This window comes from Carya illinoinensis, chromosome 12 (genome assembly GCF_018687715.1).
Source record: "Carya illinoinensis cultivar Pawnee chromosome 12, C.illinoinensisPawnee_v1, whole genome shotgun sequence".
NCBI lineage: Eukaryota > Viridiplantae > Streptophyta > Magnoliopsida > Fagales > Juglandaceae > Carya > Carya illinoinensis.
In genome coordinates this window covers 2635800-2659976 of record NC_056763.1, presented here as the reverse complement: position 1 = coordinate 2659976, position 24177 = coordinate 2635800, and the positions used below count along the sequence as shown (strand labels likewise).

At 38.2% G+C, this 24177-nt stretch overlaps 1 protein-coding gene across 1 annotated transcript; it reads right to left on the bottom strand.

Annotated features, from left to right (window-relative positions):
- Positions 1-17273: 17273 nt before the first annotated feature.
- On the bottom strand, positions 17274-17798 carry LOC122290107 (uncharacterized mitochondrial protein AtMg00310-like). Its single transcript, XM_043097648.1, has one exon. The coding sequence runs from the start codon at positions 17796-17798 to the stop codon at positions 17274-17276; it is 525 nt and encodes a 174-aa protein (XP_042953582.1).
- Between the last annotated feature and the right edge of the window lie 6379 nt (positions 17799-24177).

The following is a 24177-nucleotide window of genomic DNA, read 5'->3' as shown; positions in this document are numbered from 1 at the left end:
TTTTTTTTTTAATTAAACTATCTACAGTGTCTACTAACGCACCGTTTTATTCATTCCACACCCCCCAACTAGTGAGAGACATAGTCTTTATTGAATCGAACGAAAGAAAACAAAATGCACAGATCTCAACAATCAAAACAAACAATCAACATGAAATATAAAATCAAAGCAAACAAACAAATAAAAACAAAGCAAGTAAAGAAAACTGTAAAGAAGGAAAAAAAAAAAAAAATCAAGACACTTCCCCAATTAGAGGTGCCTCGGCGTCCTCTGGAAGATTCAGATCCTTTGCAGATTTGGTGACCCAAAGCCCTCAACCAATTCCAGAAGTGGAAATACCATTTAGACCATTGAAGATCCTCGATGGGGTGCCATATGTAGCTTTCACGAAAGAGGAAATAGAGAGGTCTGCACAACCGTTCAAGTTTTCGTTGGTAATGAAATTTCTTAGACAAAGACCATCTCTTGACTTAATCAGAGCATTTATTAAGAGTCGGTGGGGACTGGATTCTCAACCAGTGGTGTCTTCTATGTCAAAGGCCAGATCTGTGTTTGTCCGGTTTTCCCAAGAATCGGATTTTATCAAAGCATTCTCGAGAGAAACATGTGATGTAGAAGGGGTTCCTTACCGAATCTTCCAGTGGTATCCGGAGTTCGATGAAGAAAAAGAGCCACACCTGGTTCCAGTTTGGGTCACATTCCCAGGTCTACCTCCTAACTTTTACCATGAAGCCTTCCTGCGGAACATTACGTTGCCGGTGGGTCAATACATTCGTCGGGACAATAGCACGCGTTGTGCAACACGCACGGATGGAGCTAGGGTCTGTATTAAAATGGATGCGTCTAAGAAGCCGATTGAGTCTTTTTGGATAGGTATTCCCTTTCAGCCTACCAGCCGTTTGCAAAAAGTTGTGTACGAAACTCTTCCGGCCTACTGCTGTCGTTGTCGGATGCAAGGCCATAATGAATTTACATGCAAGTGGAAGGGAGGTAAGAAAATGGAAGAGAGATTGAAAGGAGATGAAGGACAGGTAAAAAAGGTACGGGTTAGACTAGAAGCTGGAAATGAGGAACAAGGCAAGACCGAAAATAGCAATCTTATTGAGATGGAGGGACGAGAGGAAGAAGCTGTGAAACAATTAAAAGATGGTAGGGAGGATGCAGGGGAGAAAACAGGGGAAGAAGCAACTATTAAGGAAAACCATCCAGACATGGACGGAAAGGAAGATAATATAAAGGAAACGCAAGTAGAAGAAGTAAGAGATGGCCGGGTCCAAGTGTGCTGTGAAGCACAACAGCCTGGAGAACATGAGAGCGCTGATTTAGTAGAGGATATGGAAGGTTATACAGCAGTATTTAATCAGGAAGGGGTAGAGAATGTTGTTGGGAATTGCTTTGTTCATATGAACTCAGACTTACTAGGATCAGTAGAAGTGGTGGAAGAAACTCAATTTGTAGAAGAGTTGGTGACTGTTGAAGACGGGGAAGAGGAAGACAACGAGGTGGACAGGACGACATTAATTTTTTCAGATTCTGAACTTGCAGCATGTGCGGAGAACATTGGGAAGTCTAAGGCTAGTATGTCTGACTCTGAGAATCAAATTAAACAGAAAGGAGGAAGGTGTTTGAGGAGCTCCAGTCGGGCTAAGAGCAGGCCCTTAAAACTTAATTTATGATGCAGCCGATTCTTTATTGGAACATAAGGGGGATGGGAACTTCTTTAAAAAGGCTAAAGAAATTGATAAGAAAGTATAGTCCGGGGTTTGTTGCACTAGCAGAACCTTTCCTAATGGAAAGACATTTGGAGAATGTTAAGCTAAAATTTCAGCTAGAGGGTTATCTATCAAATGAAGTACAAGGGGGGAAACTATGGATTTTATGGGCTAAGGAGGTGAAGGTAGTGTTGGTGGAAGCGACTAATCAGTTCATTACAGTAATGACTGAGTTTCAAGGCAAGCAAGTGTGCATTTCGTTCATTTATGCTAAATGCACTCAGGTGGAGCGCAGGAAGCTATGGCAATCTTTAACTAATGGGGTGAGGGGATCTATCCCATGGCTTGTTTTGGGAGATTTCAACATCATTAGAAATGATTTGGAACGGAGAGGTGGAAGGCCTCGACTGTATGCGGCTATGGAGGAATTTAATTCTTTTATTGATTCTACTGGCTTATCTGAAATGAGGTATTCTGGAAACAGACTTTCGTGGTGCAACGGACATGAAGGAGCCTCACGGAGCTGGGCCTGCTTGGACAGGGTTCTTGTGAGTGCTGAGGTATTATCTCTTTTTCCTGATGCTAGCCTAGAGTACTTAGGAAGAAGTACGTCGGATCACTCTCCTATGGTGATTCGGTTGTCTAACCCCTTTACATCATATGGCTTTCCTCCTTTTAAATTCCATCAAATGTGGGTTAAACATGAGAAGTTCATGGAGTGTGTTAAGGTTTCTTGGGAGCAGGGGATTATGGTTACGGGTATGGCTCGCTTGGCAAAAAAATTGAAAAGGCTGAAAAGTTTTCTGCGCGGGTGGAATAAGGAAGTTTTTGGGGCTACTACTCTTAATATTAGACTATTAGAAGATAGAGCTGAGAAGCTAGAAAAGAAAATGCAAGAGGGTTTTAATGAAGAAGATGAGCAAGATTATTTAGTAACAAAAATTGAATTGAATACTTGGCTGGAACGTGAAGACATAAGGTTGAGACAACAAGCCAAACTATCGTGGCTGGAAAAAGGTGAAGCTAGTGCAAGTTTTTTCCGAGCTTGTAATGCTCGGTCCAAAAGGCAGGTAAATGAAATGCGATTACCTGATGGAAGATGGTTAAAAACTCCAGAGGAAATTCATGAGGAAGCTGTTCTATATTTCAGTAATTTGTTGTCCTATAAGCAAGTGGGGGTACTTCCAGACTTATCAAATCTGGTACAGACAGTTGTAACAGAAGAGGATAATGAAAGGCTGTGTCAGCTCCCTTCAATCCAAGAGGTGAGAGATGTAGTTTTTTCCATCCCAGTTAACAGTAGTCCGGGTCCAGATGGGTTTGGGTCGGGTTTCTTTCAAGCTTGTTGGCATATTGTAGGTAATGATGTGGTGGAGGCAGTTCAGGAATTCTTCTTGGGGGCTGAGTTTCCCATTAATTTTGCAGCATCATTTTTGACCCTCATTCCTAAAGTGGAGTCACCAGCAAACTTTGATAAGTTTAGGCTGATCAGTCTATGCTTGACCTTCTACAAAATTTGCTCGAAAATATTGGTGAGTCGATTGGCTCCGATGCTACCACGCATTATATCTCCTGAACAAGGCGCGTTTATTCCAGGCCGAAGCATCTTTGACAACATAAGCCTTACACAGGAACTTGTGCATAGTATCAACAAACCGGTTCGAGGGGGCAATATCATACTTAAGCTGGATATTGCTAAAGCTTATGACAGCTTGGATTGGGAATTTCTCTTGCATGTCATGGCTCAGTTTGGATTTTCGAGTCAGGTGTGTGATCTGGTCAGAATATGCATTTCAAATGCACACTTCTCCATCGTCATGAATGGCGTCCCAAAGGGTTTCTTTAAAAGTGGCCGAGGACTGAGGCAAGGGGATCCAATCTCCCCATATTTGTTTATCATGGTTGAAGAAATTCTTTCGAGAATGCTCAAAGTGAAATTTGAAGAAAAGAAAATTGGTGCGTTTGCACAACCAAGAGGTACGCCTTTGATTACACATTTATTATATGCTGATGACATAGTTATCTTTGCTAATGGGAGTAAAGCTTCAGTGAGAGCCATTTTGGAGGTGCTGTCTACATATGAGCTATGGGCGGGTCAGAATGTAAGCAAAGTTAAATCGACTATTACCTTCTCGAAACATATTTCCAGGCCTAGACGGCGATCGTTACTACGTATCTCTGGATTTGTAGAAGGGAAAACACCTTTCATATACCTGGGAGTTCCAATCATTTCTGGACGTATGAAGGCAGTTTTCTTAGAGGAAATTGTTGGAAAAATTAAAGCAAGGTTGGAAGGGTGGAAGAATAAATTATTGGCTAATGGAGCTCGAGTACTTCTATTAAAGCACGTCCTAATGAGCCTCCCTATTTATCTTTTGTCCACTGTCTATGTACCTAGTTCGGTACTGACAAGTATCAATAGATGTCTAAGTAACTTCTTCTGGGGTGTGCGTGATGGTAAACCAAAAAAGCATTGGAAGGCATGGGATAAATTATGTTTACCTACAGCTGAAGGTGGAATGGTCAAACTACACGGTATAGTAGGTGAGGAGCTTGCAGGAAAAGTGCTGGAAGTTTTATGCAAAAGTAGAGAAGGGGTAGATGTGCTGATATGGACAGCTAGTAAGGATGGAAAGTTCTCCACGAAAAGTGCATGGAATTGTGTTAGAACTACTGCTCCTAAGGTAAGATGGGCTGACTGGGTTTGGCATCCTTGTATTCCAAAGAATATTTCGGTTAATATGTGGAAAGTTTTTAATAATGCTTTAAGTGTGGATGATAGAATAAAGTCCATTGGTATTCCATTAGCTTCAAAATGTGACTGCTGTGTGCATGGTGCATATGAAAATAGAGACCATGTGCTAGCAAATGGAGACATTGCAAAGGAGGTTTGGAGAATAACATATGCACAGATGGGTCTAGGAAGAACTACAGGTACCTCTTGGAACCAGATAGTGGAGGAATGGTTCTCTAAAGCTTCCAAGACATCACAGCTGGGACACCTTCTCGGGATTATTCCGTCAATTGTAACATGGTCCCTCTGGCTAAGGCGTTGCAAGGCACGGGCGGAAGGAGTAAAAGATTCGGCCACCACGGTATGGTATAATATTAAAACATGGATTGGGAAGGTGGGAGAAAAGCTTAAAGTGGGGAAAGTTCTTTTGTGGCGTGATCAAAAAATACTAATGGAGCTGAATATTCCAGTTAAGCCTCCGAGAAGAGCTATCCCGAAGCTGGTGCGATGGACAAAGCCCGAATGTGGTCATCTGAAACTAAATGTGGATGGTAGTTCAATGGGTAATCCTGGAGCTGCAGGGGCGGGTGGAGTACTGAGAGACTCTAAGGGTGATCTGCTCATGGCATTCTCGGTTCATCTTGGCACAGGATCAAGCAGTTATGCAGAAGTAATGAGCTTAATTCATGGCCTACGTCGGATTAAAATGATGGGTGTGGCCCGTATTAATATTGAATCAGATTCCATGATGGTGGTTAAATGGTTGAAAGCTTCAAGATGTGAAGTATGGTATCTTGAAGAATTCTGGGAGGAGCTTATGGAGATGCTAAAAACGTTTGAATTTCAAGCCTCACATACCTACAGGGAAGGAAACGCAGCAGCAGACTTCTTGGCTCGACTGGGGGCCAAGGGCTTAAATCAACAATGGTTCTCTCAGGATATCCCTTCTAATCTGAGAGGTTTATTACGGATGGATAAGCTTGGTTTTCCTAGTCTTAGACCGTGAAGGAGGTTATGTCAGTTTGGTTTTAATGTTTATGATATATCTCTGTTTGAGTCTTGTCCTTTTTGTAAGAGGTCTTCCTCCGCCATAAGTGAGGGTGTTTTGGAATAAAGTATAGAGGTACTGTCCTCTTTAAAAAAAAAAAAAAATATATGCATGCTCCTTACACATTCGGCTGCTCTTTTCTTTTTCTTTTTCACTTTCATTCCCTTTTCTTTAATGCTCACCTCTTGACTAACCAAAAAGTAAGGAAAAAAATGCTCACGCTCTCTTCTCCTCTTTCGTGAAGTGCCAGCCTGCCAGCCATCCACCTCCACGAAAAAGTAAAAGCACCGAATGAATGATGTTGTTCCGAATGATGTTGTGTTGTTGTTCCTGATGTCATGCACGGCAGCTTCCGAGTGTGGTTTGTATGTTTGCCGAACCATCATCACCATCATCCTCTATCTTTCTTCCAACTCAATATCACCACCTACACTGCATCATGCACATATGGTTGTCACTTGTTCACAAACAATAAAAATAACACTCAAAAATAAATTAAAAGAAAAATAGATTATCACAAATAAATTATATATGTGAGGAAATATTGTCCCATTAAATCATAGTTATAAAATTAAGCATAAACATGATATTAATCAATTAAAAATCGCAACTCGTATTTATGCTTATTAACTATTTTTCCATCTAAAACCAATAATATTATCATGAAGAAATTAAAATATATTGGTTTTAAATAGCTAAAATATGTAATATTTCAGCTCAATCATATACCAACCATGCATAGAAATGTTCAGACTTTTAAGTTGCTATAAGATTTGTATATATATATTACTGGCTGAGTTGAAATAACTGTCATTCTTACCCTCAGATTCTTCATTCAGCTGACCTATTGGATTACAATTCTCTGGATGTTGAGTGGAGTCATCAGCTTCCACCTCCCTTTCATCTCTCAGATCCCTACTAAGGTTGTTACTCCTTTGTACTATATATATATACCAACCATAGAAATATTCAAACTTTTAATATGCAATAAGATTTGTATATATATTACTTTTAAGTTGCAATAAGGAACAAACACTTACCCTTAGATTCACTACAAGAGAATTGGTTTTTGGAGACAAAAAAATTTGTCTCAAAAAATAAGAATTTCGTCCCTAGAAGTTTTTGGAGATGAAAATTTTTTGTCTATATTTTGTCTCAGAAAGACCGTCTCAGAAGGTTTTCAGAGACAAAAATTGAATTTCATCTCCAAAAAGTGCTTTTAGGGACGAAATTGGACGGAACCAGTCTAAACCGTTTGAATGGGAAATTTTTTTTGGGACAAAAAAATTTCATCTTAGAATGAAGTTCGAATGAAAAAATTACTGTTCGAACAACAGGAAATGATAATTTGAACCAACAACCATCTCTGACTGAATCCGTTCGAACAACACAGTTTGAAGTGACTTTTGTTTGAAGAAAAATTTTAATTGTTCAAACAGACAATATACTTACGAAAATATTTTGTTCGAATGAAGTTTTGAAAACATCGTTATTCGAATGAATATTTAATTGTTCGAACAAAGGCACTGATTGTATTTCCCTATACGTTCGAATGAGTTTTTTTATGTTCGAATGGATATGTTTTTGTTCGAATGTATGCATAAATGGTAATTTACCATTCGAACGCATTATTTAAAGTTCGAACGGTATTGATCAAACAGAATAAAATTTAATTAAAATGATAATAATAATACAAATTGTAATCTATATACATCAATTGTTCAAATGTTTACAAACATCATAAATAAAGGTAATTAAAAAAATTAAATGAACTATGATTGTGGTGGTACTGGTGGCATAGGGTTTTGAGACATCATTGACTGGAATTGTTCAAACATTTTTTGATTATTTAATTGTAGTCTCTCTTCTAATCTTGCCTCTACATCTGCTGCTTGATCTAATCGGGTCAGCAACTCTTTTTCCTTCGACCTCAATCGTTCTATCTCAAGTGTAGCTTCCTCTAATCTCTTAGTCTGGTCGTCATTTGATCTGGCTTTAGAAGAGGATGACGATGTTGAGGATGGCTTCACACAACGTCCTAAGCCCCTCAAATATCTAGAACGTGATCCAAGAACTTGAGAAAAGATTTGAGCATCGTTGACAGATGATTCATCAGAGATTTCATCTTGTCCTACAAAAAGAAAAACATTAAAATTAGTATAGGTAACAAAAATATATCTAGACAATGAAATTAAATAAACTTAAACTTACATAATTTACCTCTGCTTCAGGATTGCTCCAAACACCATCACGATTTTTATGTACTTTAGCATACAATTGAGTCAGATCATAATTAGCAGGATTTTCTTCTTGCTGCAAAATGAAAATTAATATCAGAATTTAAACTAGAAAAGTGTATGTATTAATATTTAATGGAAAATAAAATAACTAACCATTTTTTTTACAAGCGATGAAAAGATCGAGAACCTGCATGATGGTGTATCGTTAAATTTGATCTATTTGCTTTGGTCACCGTACTCCTAAAAAAAAGTATTATAATTTTATGTTTAATACATCTATCATATTAAAAAAAGACAGCAGCGAAATTACTCGATAAGTAGAATCTTCAAACAGATTACAAACTTTCTCCCATTCATTTGGTGGCATTGCTTGGAATGGATTTTGACGCGCCTTTGTCGTAGTACTGAACTTCTGATAGTGTGCATGGCATTGACCTTTGTACCTCTGGAATGCATTCAACATCAGTTCCTCAATCGTTAGTCAATCCTCTCGTCGGCCAAAATTTAGTTCAAACTCATCCCTCAAAAAATTAGAAGCAATTAGTATAATTTCAAAAGTTATTTAAATAAAAATGTTCTCTTGAGTAACTTATTACCACGCAACAATTTTTTATGTGATCTTTCACATCTTGGGGAACTTTAGCCCAGGAGGATGTAGCCATTGGTGCATACGTGCGAGTAAGTGTACCAACATAAGAAGCAAGCCATATTATACTATATTATTATAAATACACTTAAAAATACTATTAAATTAGATGATCATCACTAACCTCAAATAATGTTCAATCTCTTCACAGTTATTCAAGACATACTAGCGAGCTCTTTCAAACTCTCGCCCACATAGGTCATAGCCCCCTTGTGCACCAATGAGACGTACTTTTTGAGAAAACACAATAAATGCTAACGAAACTCCCATTTGTCCACCTTCATAATTTTGATCCGGTCTTGTAAATCTAGTATCAACCCCATGAAAATACATTGAACAAAATGTATGCCACTTATTATGAATATATGACTCTGCGATCGATCCTTCCGGACGAGCCTTATTCCCTACAGATCGCCTAAGTTTTCCCAAAAACTGTTCAATAGGATACATCCATCTATACTGAACAGGGCCAGCAACTAAAGTCTCACGAGGTAGATGCACAATCAAATGAACCATTACATCAAAGAATGAAGGCAGGTACAAACTCTCCAACTTGCACAATATCAATGCAATGTCAGCTTCCATTTTTATGAAGGCATCAACCTTCAACGTTCTACTACAAATACTCCTGAAAAATCGTCCTAATTCTGTCAGAGCTGCATGAACATCTCGAGTAAGCTTTCCGCGCACACCAACTAGCAACAATCACTGCAGAAATATATGGCAGTCGTGACTTTTGAGACCAGTTATCTTCCAATCATGAGCTCGGACACATCTTGAAATGTTTGAAGCATAACTATCGGGTAATTTGATTGTCGTGAACTAGTTACAAAATTTCTTTCTCTCATCACTCGAAAGTGTATACCATCCAAGGGGCATATAAGCTGACGACCCAATATCTTGCAAATACAACTCCGATCTTATTCCCAACTCTTTTAAATCTTTACGAGAGTTGACTATATCTTTTGTCTTCCCTTGTATTGACATCAGGGTATCCAAAATATTCTCGCATATATTTTTTTCAATGTGCATAACGTCTAGATTGTGACGCAGTGTCAAGGTAGACCAATATGGCAACTCAAAAAAAATACTTTTTTTTTGTCTAATTCAATTCCACTGCTTGTCTTTTCCTCTTTTGACATCTTTCATTTTTTCCAAATCTATTGTCTGGAACATCTTCCAATTGAGGGAGAATATCAATACCAGAATACTCTGGTGGTGATGACCTACGCTCAACCCTTCCATCAAACAATGCTCTATTTGAACACCATCTATGATCATGAGGTAGATATCGACGGTGTCCCATGAAACATAATTTATGAACATTCGTTAACCACTAAGACTGTGTATCTTTGTTACAAACAGGACAATCCATCTTTCCTTTCGTGCTCCACCCAGACAAATTACTGTATGCCGGGAAATCATTTATTGTCTAAAGTACTGCAGCATGCATCTTGAATTCTCCCGACATGGCCATATCATATGTATTGACACCCTGCTCCCACAACTCTTTCAACTCTGTTATCATTGGCTGCAAATATATGTCTATTTCATTTCCTGGTGACCTTGGCCCTGTGATTAATAGAGTCATCATAAAATAGGGATCTTTCATACACTTCCATAGTGGCAAATTATAAGGCATTACTATGACATGCCAGGTGTTATGAGAAGTGCTCATGTTGCCAAATGGATTAAAGCCATCAGTTGCTAACCCAAGACGTACATTGTGAGGTTCTCTGGCAAACCATGGATACTTGTCATCAAATTTCTTCCATTGTAAGGAATCTGCAGGATGCGTGAGGAATTGATCATTTTGAACTCTCCCTGTGTGATGCCAAGTCATATCTGTTGCAGTCATCCGGAAAGTAAATAATCTCTGAAGTCGAGGAATAAGCAGAAAATGTCTTAGCACTTTATAGAGTACATTACGATTATAATCAAATCCTAAACCTCGCTTCAATTTCTTCGCTTCATAATAATTTCGAGGTACTACGTTATCCTGTGGGAGAGCCTCTTTAAATAATTCAAGCAATATATCAATGGCCTTTGCAGAAATATGACAAATAGACTTAATATGGAGCAGCCAGACAGTGAATGGTAACTTGCTATGACTGGTGCACCCTGGGTACAATTCTCGTTGTGCATCCTCCCATAGTAATCTAAATTCTTCATTTCCCTCAAATGATTGTGCAGATGTTCCTTCTCCATCCCTGGCACCAAATATGCCTGCGCCAAGATCCCCTAACCTTTCAGTCATATCTTCTCCATTATCATAACTATCATCAGAAACATCATCATTTATGTCATCCGTGCCAATCTCATTACATTCATCCATCTGATTGAGATTACTGCCAAATCGAGTTCCCTTAGGAAATGGTTCACCATGTAAAATCCAATGTGAATATTTTGGATCAAACCCATTTACGAATAAATGATCCTCCACAGCCATCATATTATATGAACTAAAGTTTTTGCACTTCTTGCATGGGCATCTTATAAATCCTCGACTATCAACACTCCCACAAGCAAATTCTAAGAAAGACTTCACCCCTTGTGCATATTGCTTAAAGTCTCGACCAAGTCTATCTCCCAACAACATCCAACTCTTATCCATCTATAAAAAACCCAATTCATGGGATAAGCACTATCAATAAACTATTATAATAAACGTGTCTAGGTACCATATTTTTAAGGTAGTTGGTCCTATCCCATTTGAGAGACTATCATCTATATCGCAATATACTCAGTCCAAAACTCATATGTTAGTAAAAATTTCGGCAGCATTTCCCTACAATTCTTCAAGTATGCCAGTCACGGTAAGTCATCGACCCTATTCATGGGCTAAGAAAATTACGAACTACATACTCGAAGAATGTAAGAAAATGCTAAACCAAAATTTTAATTGACTAACACATGAGTTTTAACTGAATATATATGCCATATAGATGATAGAATCCCAAACTGTCAACTTTGGACAATTCAAGAGTTGTACCCAAACATTCTTTACGAGAATATTTGGCCACAACTCTCGAACGGATCTAAGGTTTAACTGCATGTAAAATAATTAGAAAATCCAACACCTCAGTAATAAACATAACAAGTATACATCACAAATACATTACAAGATTACATTACAAGTATACATGATGGGCCCTGCCATATATTTAAGTACTTATAATTCGTTACTTAAAGATTCCATCATGTTAATCATCTTAATTAGAGTACTTAAATATTTTCAAATATTTAATTATAATTTTTTATAACTTATATTTTATAATTATAATTTAAGTTTTTTTTTTTTTTGAAAAGGAGAAACACTTCATTAATCAATAAGCCGTAGCACGAGATACATCAAAAAGGACAGAAGCTTTGACCACAGTAGGGCCATCTTCTAGCCAAATTTTTTCATAAGAGTCCTTAATAGCTTCCTTAGCTGCAGAGTGGGCAGCTTGGTTAGTTGATCTATATACAAAAGATAGCCTCCAATTCGGATGATCCGCCATCAACTGTTGAAGATCCTCAGTTTCTTGGCCATGCCACGAATTATCTACCTCTTTGGAATTGATTGCATCGATGACAACTTTGGCATCCCCCTAAAAAACGACTTGATGCATACCCATCTCAAAACACATATACATAGCCCTTTGCAAAGCTACTCTTTCTGCTTGTGCTGCTGAGAAGACCCGCTCTTTAGGAGCTGTTAAACATGCTTGGATCTTACCTTCACTGTCTCTCATAATGATGCCCATCCCCATCCTGTTTAAGGACTTGTCATACGCTGCATCGACATTAACTTTGAATAGAGGCCACTCAGGAGGCTGCCAAACTTGGTTCGATGTTGCTATAGCTGTTCTTCCTTCAGAACTGCTGCTGTTCTGCTGTTTAATCTCCCTATGCATATCAATCTCGGTTTGGGCCCTTGCTATAATAGATCCTGGGCTCCTGAACAGGTCTTTAAAAATGAAGCCATTTCTTCTACCCCATATATGATAGCAGATGACTGCGGCCAATTGTAATTCTTCACTATTTAATCTATTTGTCATCTCTTCCCACATCTTCTGGAAATCAGGGAAAACATTATTCCATTTTTTGAGCTTACTACTATCACTTCCCCACACATCCCTTGCTGCTGGACAAGCCCAAAGGGTATGTAAAGTAGTTTCGGCCTCCCTCATACAAATGGGGCAGAGGTTGCATTCCACAATGTCTCTTCTATATAAATTGCCTTTTGTTGGAAGGATGTTTGAGAGGCTTTTCCAGATTAGCATTTTAACTTTGCCCGGGACCTCAAGTTGCCACAGCTCCTTCCATGTCCCTTTGTTCATCCCACCTGAGGATGATTCTGCTAATCTTCTACTAGCCAGCTTTATATCCATAAAATAGGCACTTTTGATAGAAAAGGTGCCTTTATCAGTCCCCACCCATATCCTTTTATCTCTGGCCCCTGTACTACTAATATGAATCTAACATATGGACTCTTTTTCCTCTTCACTGAAGATAGTACTTATCAGATTTACCTTCCAAGTCCTATAAACTTCATCAATTAAGGCTTCCACTTTGCTATCTGGGTCAAGAGAGTTAACATGGGCTTGAATCTGAAAAGTTACTGGTTTAGGCACCCATTTGTCCTTCCATATTTTTATGTTACTCCCATTTCCAACTCTCCAAACCAGCCCTTCCTTTACTAATCCCATACTGGACCAGAGGCTCCTCCAAATGTATGACGGTGACCCTTTTAGCTCAGCCTCCATTACATCACAATGCTGAAAATATTTCTGTTTGTATACCCTCGAGACTAGGGATAGGGGTTCCTTTACCATTCTCCATATTTGCTTGGCTAAGAGTGCTCTGTTAAAGCTGTTGAGATCCCTGAAACCTAAACCTCCTTGATTCTTAACTTCCCCCATTTGTTTCTAGGACTTCCAGTGAATGCCCTTCCCTCCCTCTTTATGTTTCCACCAGAATCTGGCCATCATTGCTTTAATCTCTTTAAGAAGTTTTTCAGGCATCTTGAAGACACTCATAGAGTATGCAGGTATTGCTTGCAGCACACTTTTAATTAGAATTTCCTTTCCAGCCAATGATAGAAACTTTGATTCCAGTTGTTTATCCTCTTCCATATCTTCTCGTTTAGGCTACTGAAATTGGGGCCCTGAGCCAGGTCCCAAATTGGGGCTCTGTTTCCGCCTCACCTTCTTCGTCGCCATATTGAGCCTGACACCCCGTTTCTTTATGAAGGAACCACCCACATCTGAAGTAGATTTTGGGTAGATTCTCATAACGGAAATGAACCCACTACTTTGTCTGTTTTATATTGATGAATCGACCCCTTGGGATGGCCTTGTACAACGGTAACTCAATTTTTACCCGGAGGCTTCTCCCCTATCCTATGCCGTCCTCTTCTACGTCTACCTCGATAACTTTGCCCACTGACTTACCTATCTGAGTTCCCCATTCCAGCGACATACACCCCAATGGAAGGTTGTGAATTTGCATCCATAAAGTTTCCTTATCGAAGACAAAGTTTCTTGGCCGTTTCTTCCCCTCATACTGTCTCAGGAGAAACAAAGCAGAGTCGAAGGTCCACGGTTTCCCATCAAGGATTCTGTACATATCTGCATGTGTCTCAAAAGTGATAATGAAAGTATTTTTTTCCACTTCTAGAAAGATTGCCCTTTTGCTTATTCTCCAAATCTTTGCCATAGTATTACTTATCAGAGTCTTACTCACTAATCGGTCAGAACAGACCTTGCCTATCAAGCTTATTTCCCCTTTACGATCTATCTCCTCGTCTCCTTTCCAGTTCACCTCCACTATCTCTTCTTCCTCCTCTGTTAGTCTAAACTTTCTCCATTGTTCCTCTAGGCCCTTTGTTTTGCTAACATTCTCTCTCGACATGGTTTATCCACGGTTGCGAGTGGAAAACCAGAAAGACTGTTATTCACCACCTCAGAGCTTTAAACACTCTAGAGAGGAGACTTCATCTTCCCCAATAATTATAATTTAAGTATTAATCTATTAATTAGAGTACTCAAATAGAATTAATTATGCATTATAATTCTTTAATTAAGTACAATAAGAATATTTAGAGTGTTAATCATCTTAATTAGAGTACTTAAATATTTTCAAATATTTAATTATAATTTTTTATAACTTATATTTTATAATTATAATTCAAGTATTAATCTATTAATTAGAGTACTTAAATAGAATTAATTATGCATTATAATTCTTTAATTAAGTACAATAAGAATATTTAGAGTATTAATCATCTTAATTAGAGAGCTTAAATAATTCTGCATATTTAATTATAATTTTTTATAACTTATATTTTATAATTATAATTGAAGTATTAATCTATTAATTAGAATACTTAAATAGAATTAATTATACATTATAATTCTTTAATTAAGTACAATAAGAATATTTAGAGTATTAATTATCTTATTTAGAGTACTTAAATATTTTCAAATATTTAATTATAATTTTTTATAACTTATATTTTATGGTTTTTTTTAGTATTAATCTATTAATCTATTAAATATTTTCACTAATAAACTTCTTTTATTAAATATCAAATAATTATATTTTAAGTTTTCGAATATTACAATACAGTATTTAAATATTTACAATTATACATTATAATTACATTATAACTATCATCTAATTGATACTGTTCAAACAAACACTCAATATGTTCGAATAGACTAAAGCCATCATTTGATTCCATTCGAACTGATTACATTCAATTCAAACGGTATTCAGAGTGTTCGAATAGGACAAAGCTAGAAACCAGTCATGAAAAAGGGCAAAAAACTGAATCGCAAAACACAATTTTCACATACATGATGGCATATTTTAATACAATACATTGGAAACTATAAGATTATCCCTAAATATGATTATTAAATAACTTAGAAAACTATAAAAACTTACCTCTAATTTTTGCAATCCAATAAAAATATCAATCCACAATACCTATATATGCATAAAACACATTAAACAATTGTTCTATCCCAACAAATAAATGCAAGAAATGAAATTGTACTTGTAAACGAAAATCGGAATGAGAAATAACAAAAAAACCATTTACCTCTTCTCCTTCTTTCTTCTCTCTCAAGAATCTCTTCTCTCTCACTTCTTTGAAGCTCTCTCTCTCCACAACACTCTCTAGCAGCCTCTACCACGCTCTCTCTCTCTCTCCCTTTCTTAAACTTCAATCCGAGTGAAAATGAAGTGAAAGGATCGGGTTAATAATATGTAAATTTACGTTCGAACAGATTTTTTACAAGTTCAAACGCGAAAATAAAAAACAAACCGTGAATTTTTCCCACAATATTTTCCCGTTCGAATTAATAATATTTCAGTTCGAACGAAAAAAAGAAATATTCTCCAGCATATACCAATAATTTGGCGCGAATTTTCCCTCCAAACAAAAAAACTTTGTTCGAACAAAATTTATATCTATTCGAACAACTTTATATGCGTTCGAACAGATAATAATATAAATATATAAATATACTTATTATATTATTATTAGTATATAATAAAATACAATACACGTTATAATCCTAACTGTCAATAATAACATAATACTAAGTTTCTTATCAATCTATAATATTATGTATTACTAATAGACTAATATTTTACTTAGTATGACTAATATTGTTTTTTTTTAATCAAATAGATCATATATTGATGTAAAAAATGCAAAGACAGATAAAATACTATCAACATTACATAGATTGTTCTAACTGTACAGTCGACATAACCTGCATTGGACCATCTTCCATTCAGATTTTCTCATACTCATAGTCTAAAGCTAACTTTGCTAACTGGTGAGCAGCATAGTTGGCCTCTTTGTGAACAAAAGCAACGTGCCATTGAGGCCAAGTTCTTAACATACTTCGAGCATCATTAATAAGAACCCCATAATCTGCACTAATCTCCTCATCAGAAGTCACTGCTTGAACAATGATCTGAGCATCACCTTCAAACACCACCCTTCCCAAGCCCAAATCAGCACAAACTTCCATTGCCCTCCTTAAGGCTAGGCCTTTTGCCATCACAGGCTTTACAACTGGCTTGTGGCTTGCACACACACAAACCATTATATTCCCTTGCTCATCTCGGATAATAATGCCATAACCTGCTCTATTGAGTTTAGTACTCACTGAAGCATCCCAGTTTGCCTTCAATGTTCTAATTTCTAGTTTTTTCCACCTTATGTCTCCTATGTCACTCATATTATTAGAAGGTGCTGCATCTATGTTTGTTAATGAACATAAAAACATATCTCTATCTGCAGTAGCTGCTATCACCACCTGTTGAGGGCTTTCTAAATCTTTTCCATGCACAAAGTAGTTTCTCCTTAGCCAGATCCTTCGCATAATAAAACAAACCAGCTAAAGTGAATCCACATCCAGCTTAGAACACAAAGAGAACCATAGAGTCCTGAAGTCAGGGAAAAAATTAGGCCACTTGTGTGTAGGACAACTTGGCATGGCCCAAACATCACTAGCTGCAGGACAACACCATATTACATGTAGTGGAGACTCAACTTCTCTCTTGCAGATAGAACACAAGTCAACATCAACTACCTTTTTGATTGCCAGATTTTGCAAAGTAGGAAGAACATTGTGGCAGCTTTCCATACAAACAGCTTAATCTTCATAGGGACATTTAGAGACCATAAATGCTTCCAATCTATCAAACCAGTTACAATACTCGAGCACTCCCCCTTCATTTGTCTGACCAGAGATTGTTGTAGGTAGTATGCACTTCTCACAGTGAAAATCCCATTTGCAGTATACCCCCACATCAGCTTGTCCTGAGCCCCAATTTTGCTTAAGGGAATCTGACAGATCTTCTCCACATCTTCCTCATGAAATAACTAATCCAGCACTTCCTTCTTCCATCTGCATTCCCCTTCATCAATCAACTCAGAAATAGTTGGATCCCTGCTAGAACAAAGAATAGGAAGATTGAGTTGTAACAGCACAACATTCTTAACCCACTTATCATTCCAAATACTGATACTAGAACCCGACCCCACTCTCCATAAACTTCCTGCCTTGATCAATTCAATGGATGACCATAGACTCTGCCACACCAGAGATGAATTAGTCCCCTTCTTTGTATTCAGGATAGAGCCCCTCTTAAAGTACTTCTGTTTTAGGAGTTGTGCAACTAGGGAATTTGGATTGTTGAGAACTCTCCATACTTGCTTAGCCAACATGGCTTTATTAAAAGATTCCAGGTCTCTAAAACCCAAACCCCCATCCTTCTTAGAAACTCCCATTCTTGTCCAAGACTTCCATTGAATTTTCAGCTTGTTATTTCTACTTCCCCACCAAAATTTTTCCATCATCAAATTGATTTCCTGCAGTAGCTTCTTAGGCAACTTAAAAACACTCATAGTATAGGTTGGGATTACTTGAATTACTGTTTTTAGTAGTACTTCCTTTCCAGCTTGTGATAGGAAAGTATTCTGCCAACTTGAGATTCTAGTCCATATCCTTTCTTTAATAGATCTGAAAGATTGGTATTTAGACCTTCCAACTGTAGTTGGTAGTCCTAAATACCTCCCATAGTTGTTATCTGCTAATATTCCTACTGCAGTAACAATCTCCTACTTTTTGTCTGTACTAGTATTTGAGCTGAAGAAAACAGCTATTTTTTCTCAGTTCAAACACTGTCCAGATGCCCTCTCATACACTTGAAGCAATCCTTGGAGCTTGTGCCACTCCTCAATAGTTGCTCTACAAAAAAGCACACTATCATCAGCAAAAAAGAGATGACTAACCCTCATCCCTCCTCTAGCAGCTGCAACTCCTTTAATCTCCCCCTTATGCTCAACCTGAGTTATCAAGGCACTTAAACCCTTAGCACATAATATAAATAGGTAAGGAGATAGTGGATCTCCTTGGCTAATCCCACGTTCAGGTTGAAAAGATGCCCCAATTCTTCCATTTATCAAAATTGAGTAGCTGATAGTAGTGATACATTCCATTATTAACTGCATCCATCTCTCTCCAAATCCCATTTTTGCCATAATAGCCTCCAGAAACTTCCATTCCACACGGTCATAGGCCTTAGACATATCTAACTTGATAGCCATCGAGCCTATTCTTCCCTTCTGCTTTGTTTTCATAGAATGTAAAAGTTCATAGGCAGTTATCACATTATCAATGATAAGCCTATTAGGGATAAAGGCACTTTGGTTGCTTGAAACAATAAGATCCAGAACATGCTTCAACCTGTTAGCCAAAACTTTGGAAACCAATTTATACACAACATTACAAAGACTAATAGGTCTAAATTGGTTAACAACAGAAGGGTCTTTTACTTTGGGAATCAAAGCAATGACAGTAGAATTAATCCCCCTATCCATCCTACCCCCATTAAGAAAGTGTAAAATAGATTCACTAACCTCATTCCCAACAATATGCCAATAGGATTGAAAGAAATGAGCATTAAAGCCATCTGGTCCAGGGGCCTTCAGAGGGGACATTTGTTGTAGAGCTACTTCTACTTCTTCTCGAATGAAAGGTTTCTGTAATTGTAATTCATATCTTCTGTCACCCTTTTGGTTATGCAGTTCAGATAGCAGCTCAGTTCTTCATCAGTGGGCCTTGTTGAGCTAAAAATGTCTTTAAAATATTGAGTAAATGCCTCAAACATTTCTGAATGACTCTCCCATTTTCGACCTTGCATGTCATGGATAGCTCTAATCTGGTTCTTCTTATGCCTCTGAGTTGCACATTGGTGAAAAAACCTGGTATTTTTATCACCAGCCTGATACCAGTTCACCTTAACTCTTTGCCTCCATTTAATATCTTCTTGTTCTAGCAAAATCTCCAGTTCTTTCTGCAAGTTTTTAACAGCATCTATATTCAAAGGTCCTTCCACATCTTGCAATTTCCTGAGTCCTTCTGTTTTTTCCAGAATTTCCTTTGCACAGTCCACCTTCTTTCCCTTATTCCATTCGTGAGCACTTGAGCACAAGCCTTGAGTTTTTCCTTAATCTTTCCCCACCCATCTTGCCCACATGTCACCCTTCTCCACTCTTTTCTAACAACATCCTCCCCTTCCACATCCTTAGTCCATTTAGCCTCAAACATGAACTTATGACTTTTAACCATAGTTGGGAAACCAGTTCTATAATAGGTCAACAGAATTGGTCTGTGATCTCATCTTATTGCAGCTAAAGTTTCCACAGCTGACCTCTTAAACATGTTTATCCATTGAGGATTAGCTATTACACGATCTAGTCTTTCCTTTATGTAGTGAAGGCCTTGTTGTCTATTGCTCTAGGTAAACAAACTCCCTTTTCAGCCCAAATCATGTAGATTATTGCAATGCATTGCATGCCTAAAATCCTCCATCTGTTTTTCAGGTCTTTGTCTGCCACCCCATTTTTCATTTGAAGCCAATATCTCATTAAAGTGGCCCATGACACACCAAGCTTGGTTAAAACTTGGTCGAATCATAGAGAGTAGATTCCAGGTACTGCTTCTTTTACTGGTTTCTGGATGACCATAAAAACTTGTGCAAAACCACTGTTGCTGATCCTCCTCCTCAGTAACTAACATATGGATGTGATGCTGTGAGTAATTCACTAACTCAACAGGATATTCCTTCTTCCACAACATAGCTAAACCTCCCTTCTTTCCCAAGGGATCCACAACAAAGCAACAATCATACCCAAGTTTCCTTTTTTATTGAGTCAAGTTTTGATGTTGTTAGTTTTGTCTCTATGAGAAAAACTAAGTTGGGTTTCTTTTCTCTGACCAGCAAGCAGAGATCATGAACTACACGGGGGTTCCCAAGCCCCCGATAGTTCCAACTTAAGTGTTTCATAAGGATTGGCGGGCCTGTAGAACAGCCTCCGCCATAACACCTGTACTCTTAGTTCCATCATCTATTTTTAGAACTCTCCCACATTTTTTTGGACCTTGACTGTTCTGGAGTGCTATTTCATCATTCAAAATTCTCTTTTGACTAACTTCCACCTTGCTAGATTGAGCCTTAGCCTCATTATTATTTAGGAGACCTTGCTGTCTAGCTTTCCTTTTCCACCCTCTAGTCATGCCCATTTAAACCTCACCAGGTGACCCTGGCTTCTGGTTAGATTCCTCCATGCTATTACGCTTCTCAACAGAATAATTGGAAGGCCCATTAGTAGCAACTCCTTGCGTTGGGCTCTGTAATATGGGCTCTAGTGTAGGGCCCAACTGGAAATTAGCCTTAGCATTCCCGCTTAAAACTGACATCTCATCCTCAACTGCTTTTTGAAAAACTGTTGGCTCCAAATCAGCAGCCTCTTGATCCGTAACCACCTTATCTTTTTGTTTCCCAGAGTCTCCCCCATCCCTGCTTCTTATCTCCTGGCTACCCTTTTCATAATTCAAACTCCTATCCCTATCCTGCATTGACATATCCATAACAACTACTCCTCCTAAATTGCCTCTCCCAACCTCCGAAACAATCTGCATCCTATCCTGCCTCATCGGAGAATGCAACCCCTCCACAATCTCTCCATCCACCTCCTTCCTCCATCTTTGTTGATCGGAGCTGGACCCTCTCTGATGGACATCTTTACTGGAACAATCATTAAACTTTCTTTTAAAAACAGTTTCAGCACGAAGCCAAACACCAAACTGATCATGGCCTGACTCCAGTTTGTCATTATTCCCACCTTTGCAACCTTGACCATCATGCATGATCCTTCCACATGTAAAAGAAAGCTTGGGTAGTTTCTCATATTTGAGTGGAATCCACGTACTCAAACCATGAATATTAATGCGTCTACCCCTTGCTATGGGCTTATACAGATTTATCTCCACCTTCATTCTCAAGAATTGTCCCCATCTCGTGCCATCATCCTTAACATCAATGTCCAACACTTCACCAATGGAGGAACCAATCTGGGTGCCGATCACTTTATTCATGCAAGCCAATGGTAAATTATAAAGCTGGATCCAGAAAGCCTCAGTATCAAAGACTAGCTGGTTTGGAGATACCAACCCATCAAACGGTTTTAAAGCAAACATGTTATTATCAAATAACCATGGCTTTCCCATCTTCACCTTCTCCATATCTGCTTCATCCTCAAACATTACGACAAACAAGTTAGGACTTATACTTTGGAATTGAAACGGCTTGTTCACTCTCCATATCTTGGACTTGGTATTGTGTATTACATCCTTATTCACCACTCGATCAGAACACAACTTACCCACTAGACTCCTTTCACCCTTTCTAAGAGAAACGGCTAATGAATCCTCATCCACCACTATACTTTCCTCTTCCTCCCCCGATAGTCGAAAGTGCTTCCACTTTTCTTCCAATGCATCCATTGTAACCCTTCCTCAACTCAAAACACTGAATTAGGAAGACCACCCCCTGTACAGTATCAGAACTGTATGCTGGGACTCAACAAAACTTCACCTCTAGTTCCTATTCTCCCACCTGGCCGAGAGAGAGGGAGGAGGAAAAAGAGAGAAGACTCTTTTTGGCAAAATTTTTTTGTAACACTCCATTGAAATCCACTAATAGTGTTATACTTATAATTAGTATCACTATAAGTATAACACTAAGTATCACTAATAGTATAATACTATCTATTATAGTATAGATAGCATAAATATTTGAAAACTAATAGAAAACTATAATACTTTCTAATATATTCTAAGTACTTGGTTTATTAATTACTAATACACAAACTAAATATATTAGATATATGTATTTTATACTTATATTTAATGCAATGTTTTACTATAGACTTAGTATATTACAATATACTGCAATGCTTTACCTGAGACTATTTTATACTCATCTAATGCATAATTTAAGTATTAGTACTAATACTAGTATATATTGTTTTACCTCTTGTACTTATATATATCAAATTATTTTTGAATTATTACAATATTCATTCGAACATATACCATTTCCGTTAAAACATATACCCTGTCTGTTCGAACGAATTTACGTTATTTAAGCCTCGATACAGTTTCTTCTCCGGCCATTCGTGCATCCTCTCATTCGAACCGTCCGATCGAATCCTCCGCCATTCGCAGCCCCAACGCCGCCACAAACTCCGACCAAGTCCTCAAATCCCCTACAACAAGAGGTATAGGTTAAATTCCATGAGTTTTAACCGATTATATCATTGGTTTTGGGGGGGTTTGGATTTTGAATCAATCCGACCCCATTTTGTTGTTTTGGGGTTAAATGACACAAAAGTAATCGGTAGAAATGATGGGGCTTTACTCCTCAATCATTTCTACCGATTAAAATATTGGTACATTGAGCATAAAGAATTTGTAGATTCGGGCGCCATGTCTGTTTGGCTCAGTCCAGTTCGAATGAGCTTATATTCTGTTCGAATGAAATTTATTTCAATTCGAATGGAAAAGAAGTTCATTCGAATGGACTTCTTGCTCATTCGAATAAATGTTTTATGAGGTCATTCGAATTAATTTGATGGTCATTCGAATGATGTTAAATTCCATTTGAATGGACTTTTACTTCATTCGAATGAAAATTCAGGCCATTCAAATTGAATTTTAATCATTCGAACTAAACATGATATTTGGCAGCCCTTATTCGAACGGATTTTAATCCATTCGAATAAAGACTTGCCAAACATTGCAGGACAACATTTATGTTTACAATATTCACTTTAGTTAAATTACATAATTATTTTGTATATCAACAGCATACTAATGGCAAGCAGCAGCGGAAGAAAACGTTCTCGACCCCAGACAGGCCAAAGTAGCGAAGCAGCTCATTTTCAGCTTGTCGTGCGGCCTATACTTGTTGAGTGTGAGATCATTCTGGATGACTTCCATGATCTCACTTGGGAGGGACGGAGCATACATGACATCATCATCGATCGTGGATGGACCCCGATCTGTCAGTAGACGGGTGCAGTATATCCTGAGATGGTCGGTGAGTTTTACCGTGCCATGAGAGAGCAGTCTGGTGATGCTCTGTGCTACAACTTAGTAGTCTGGAGAGTGAGTATTATCTTCTCTCCCCGTGTTATTGCTGAGTTTCTTGATCTGCGGTGGGAGCCCAGTGCATATCCTGCAGCACCAGCACCAGAGAAAGTAGCAACTGCACCATCTGGAGAGGACACACCAGTTGCATCCTCATCGCCAGCACTGGATGTACAAACGGCAGAGCTGGATATCGACTCGGATGATAGTGAGAGCCACGTTGAGGTACTTGATGATGGTCTCACAGAAGATCAGGTTCGTGAGATTGTGTGAGAGCCTTCAGCTCCTCCATATGATGGCAGTAAAGTGATCCGACAGGCCGACTGTATAGCATTTTCCATAATGCTTAATCTGATTATCGAATATAATATTGATTCGAAAAAACACAAGACTGATTTCAGGATCGAGTGGGCCAGATTTTTGTTACGGTTAGCACAGGGGGAGCAGATTGATTTGGCATTATATTTCTTCCTCCGCATTCGATCAGAGTCACGCTATTTGGGTGGAGGTAGTCTACCATTTGCACTGCTGATATCTAACCTCCTACTCCAATCGGGGGTTCAAGTGACTTCGACTGAGCGGAAGACACCACAGATGGGGCCCGTTAATAGGATCACATTCAGCAAGAGTAGGGGTCACTTGCCAAGGACTCATGCAGTACAGGATCAGGATCAGTCTCCACCTATTGATCCAGCTTCTACTGCTGCTGCCCCTGTTGAGAGACAACCTGCTGGGGCTACTCCGGATGAGATACGAGCTATATTGGCGAAGCACCGTCAAATTATATTC

Bases quoted from the DNA above. Each gene is read 5' to 3' on its own strand.
- LOC122290107 (XM_043097648.1), bottom strand. From the start codon at position 17,798: ATGAGTGTTTTTAAGTTGCCTAAGAAGCTACTGCAGGAAATCAATTTG.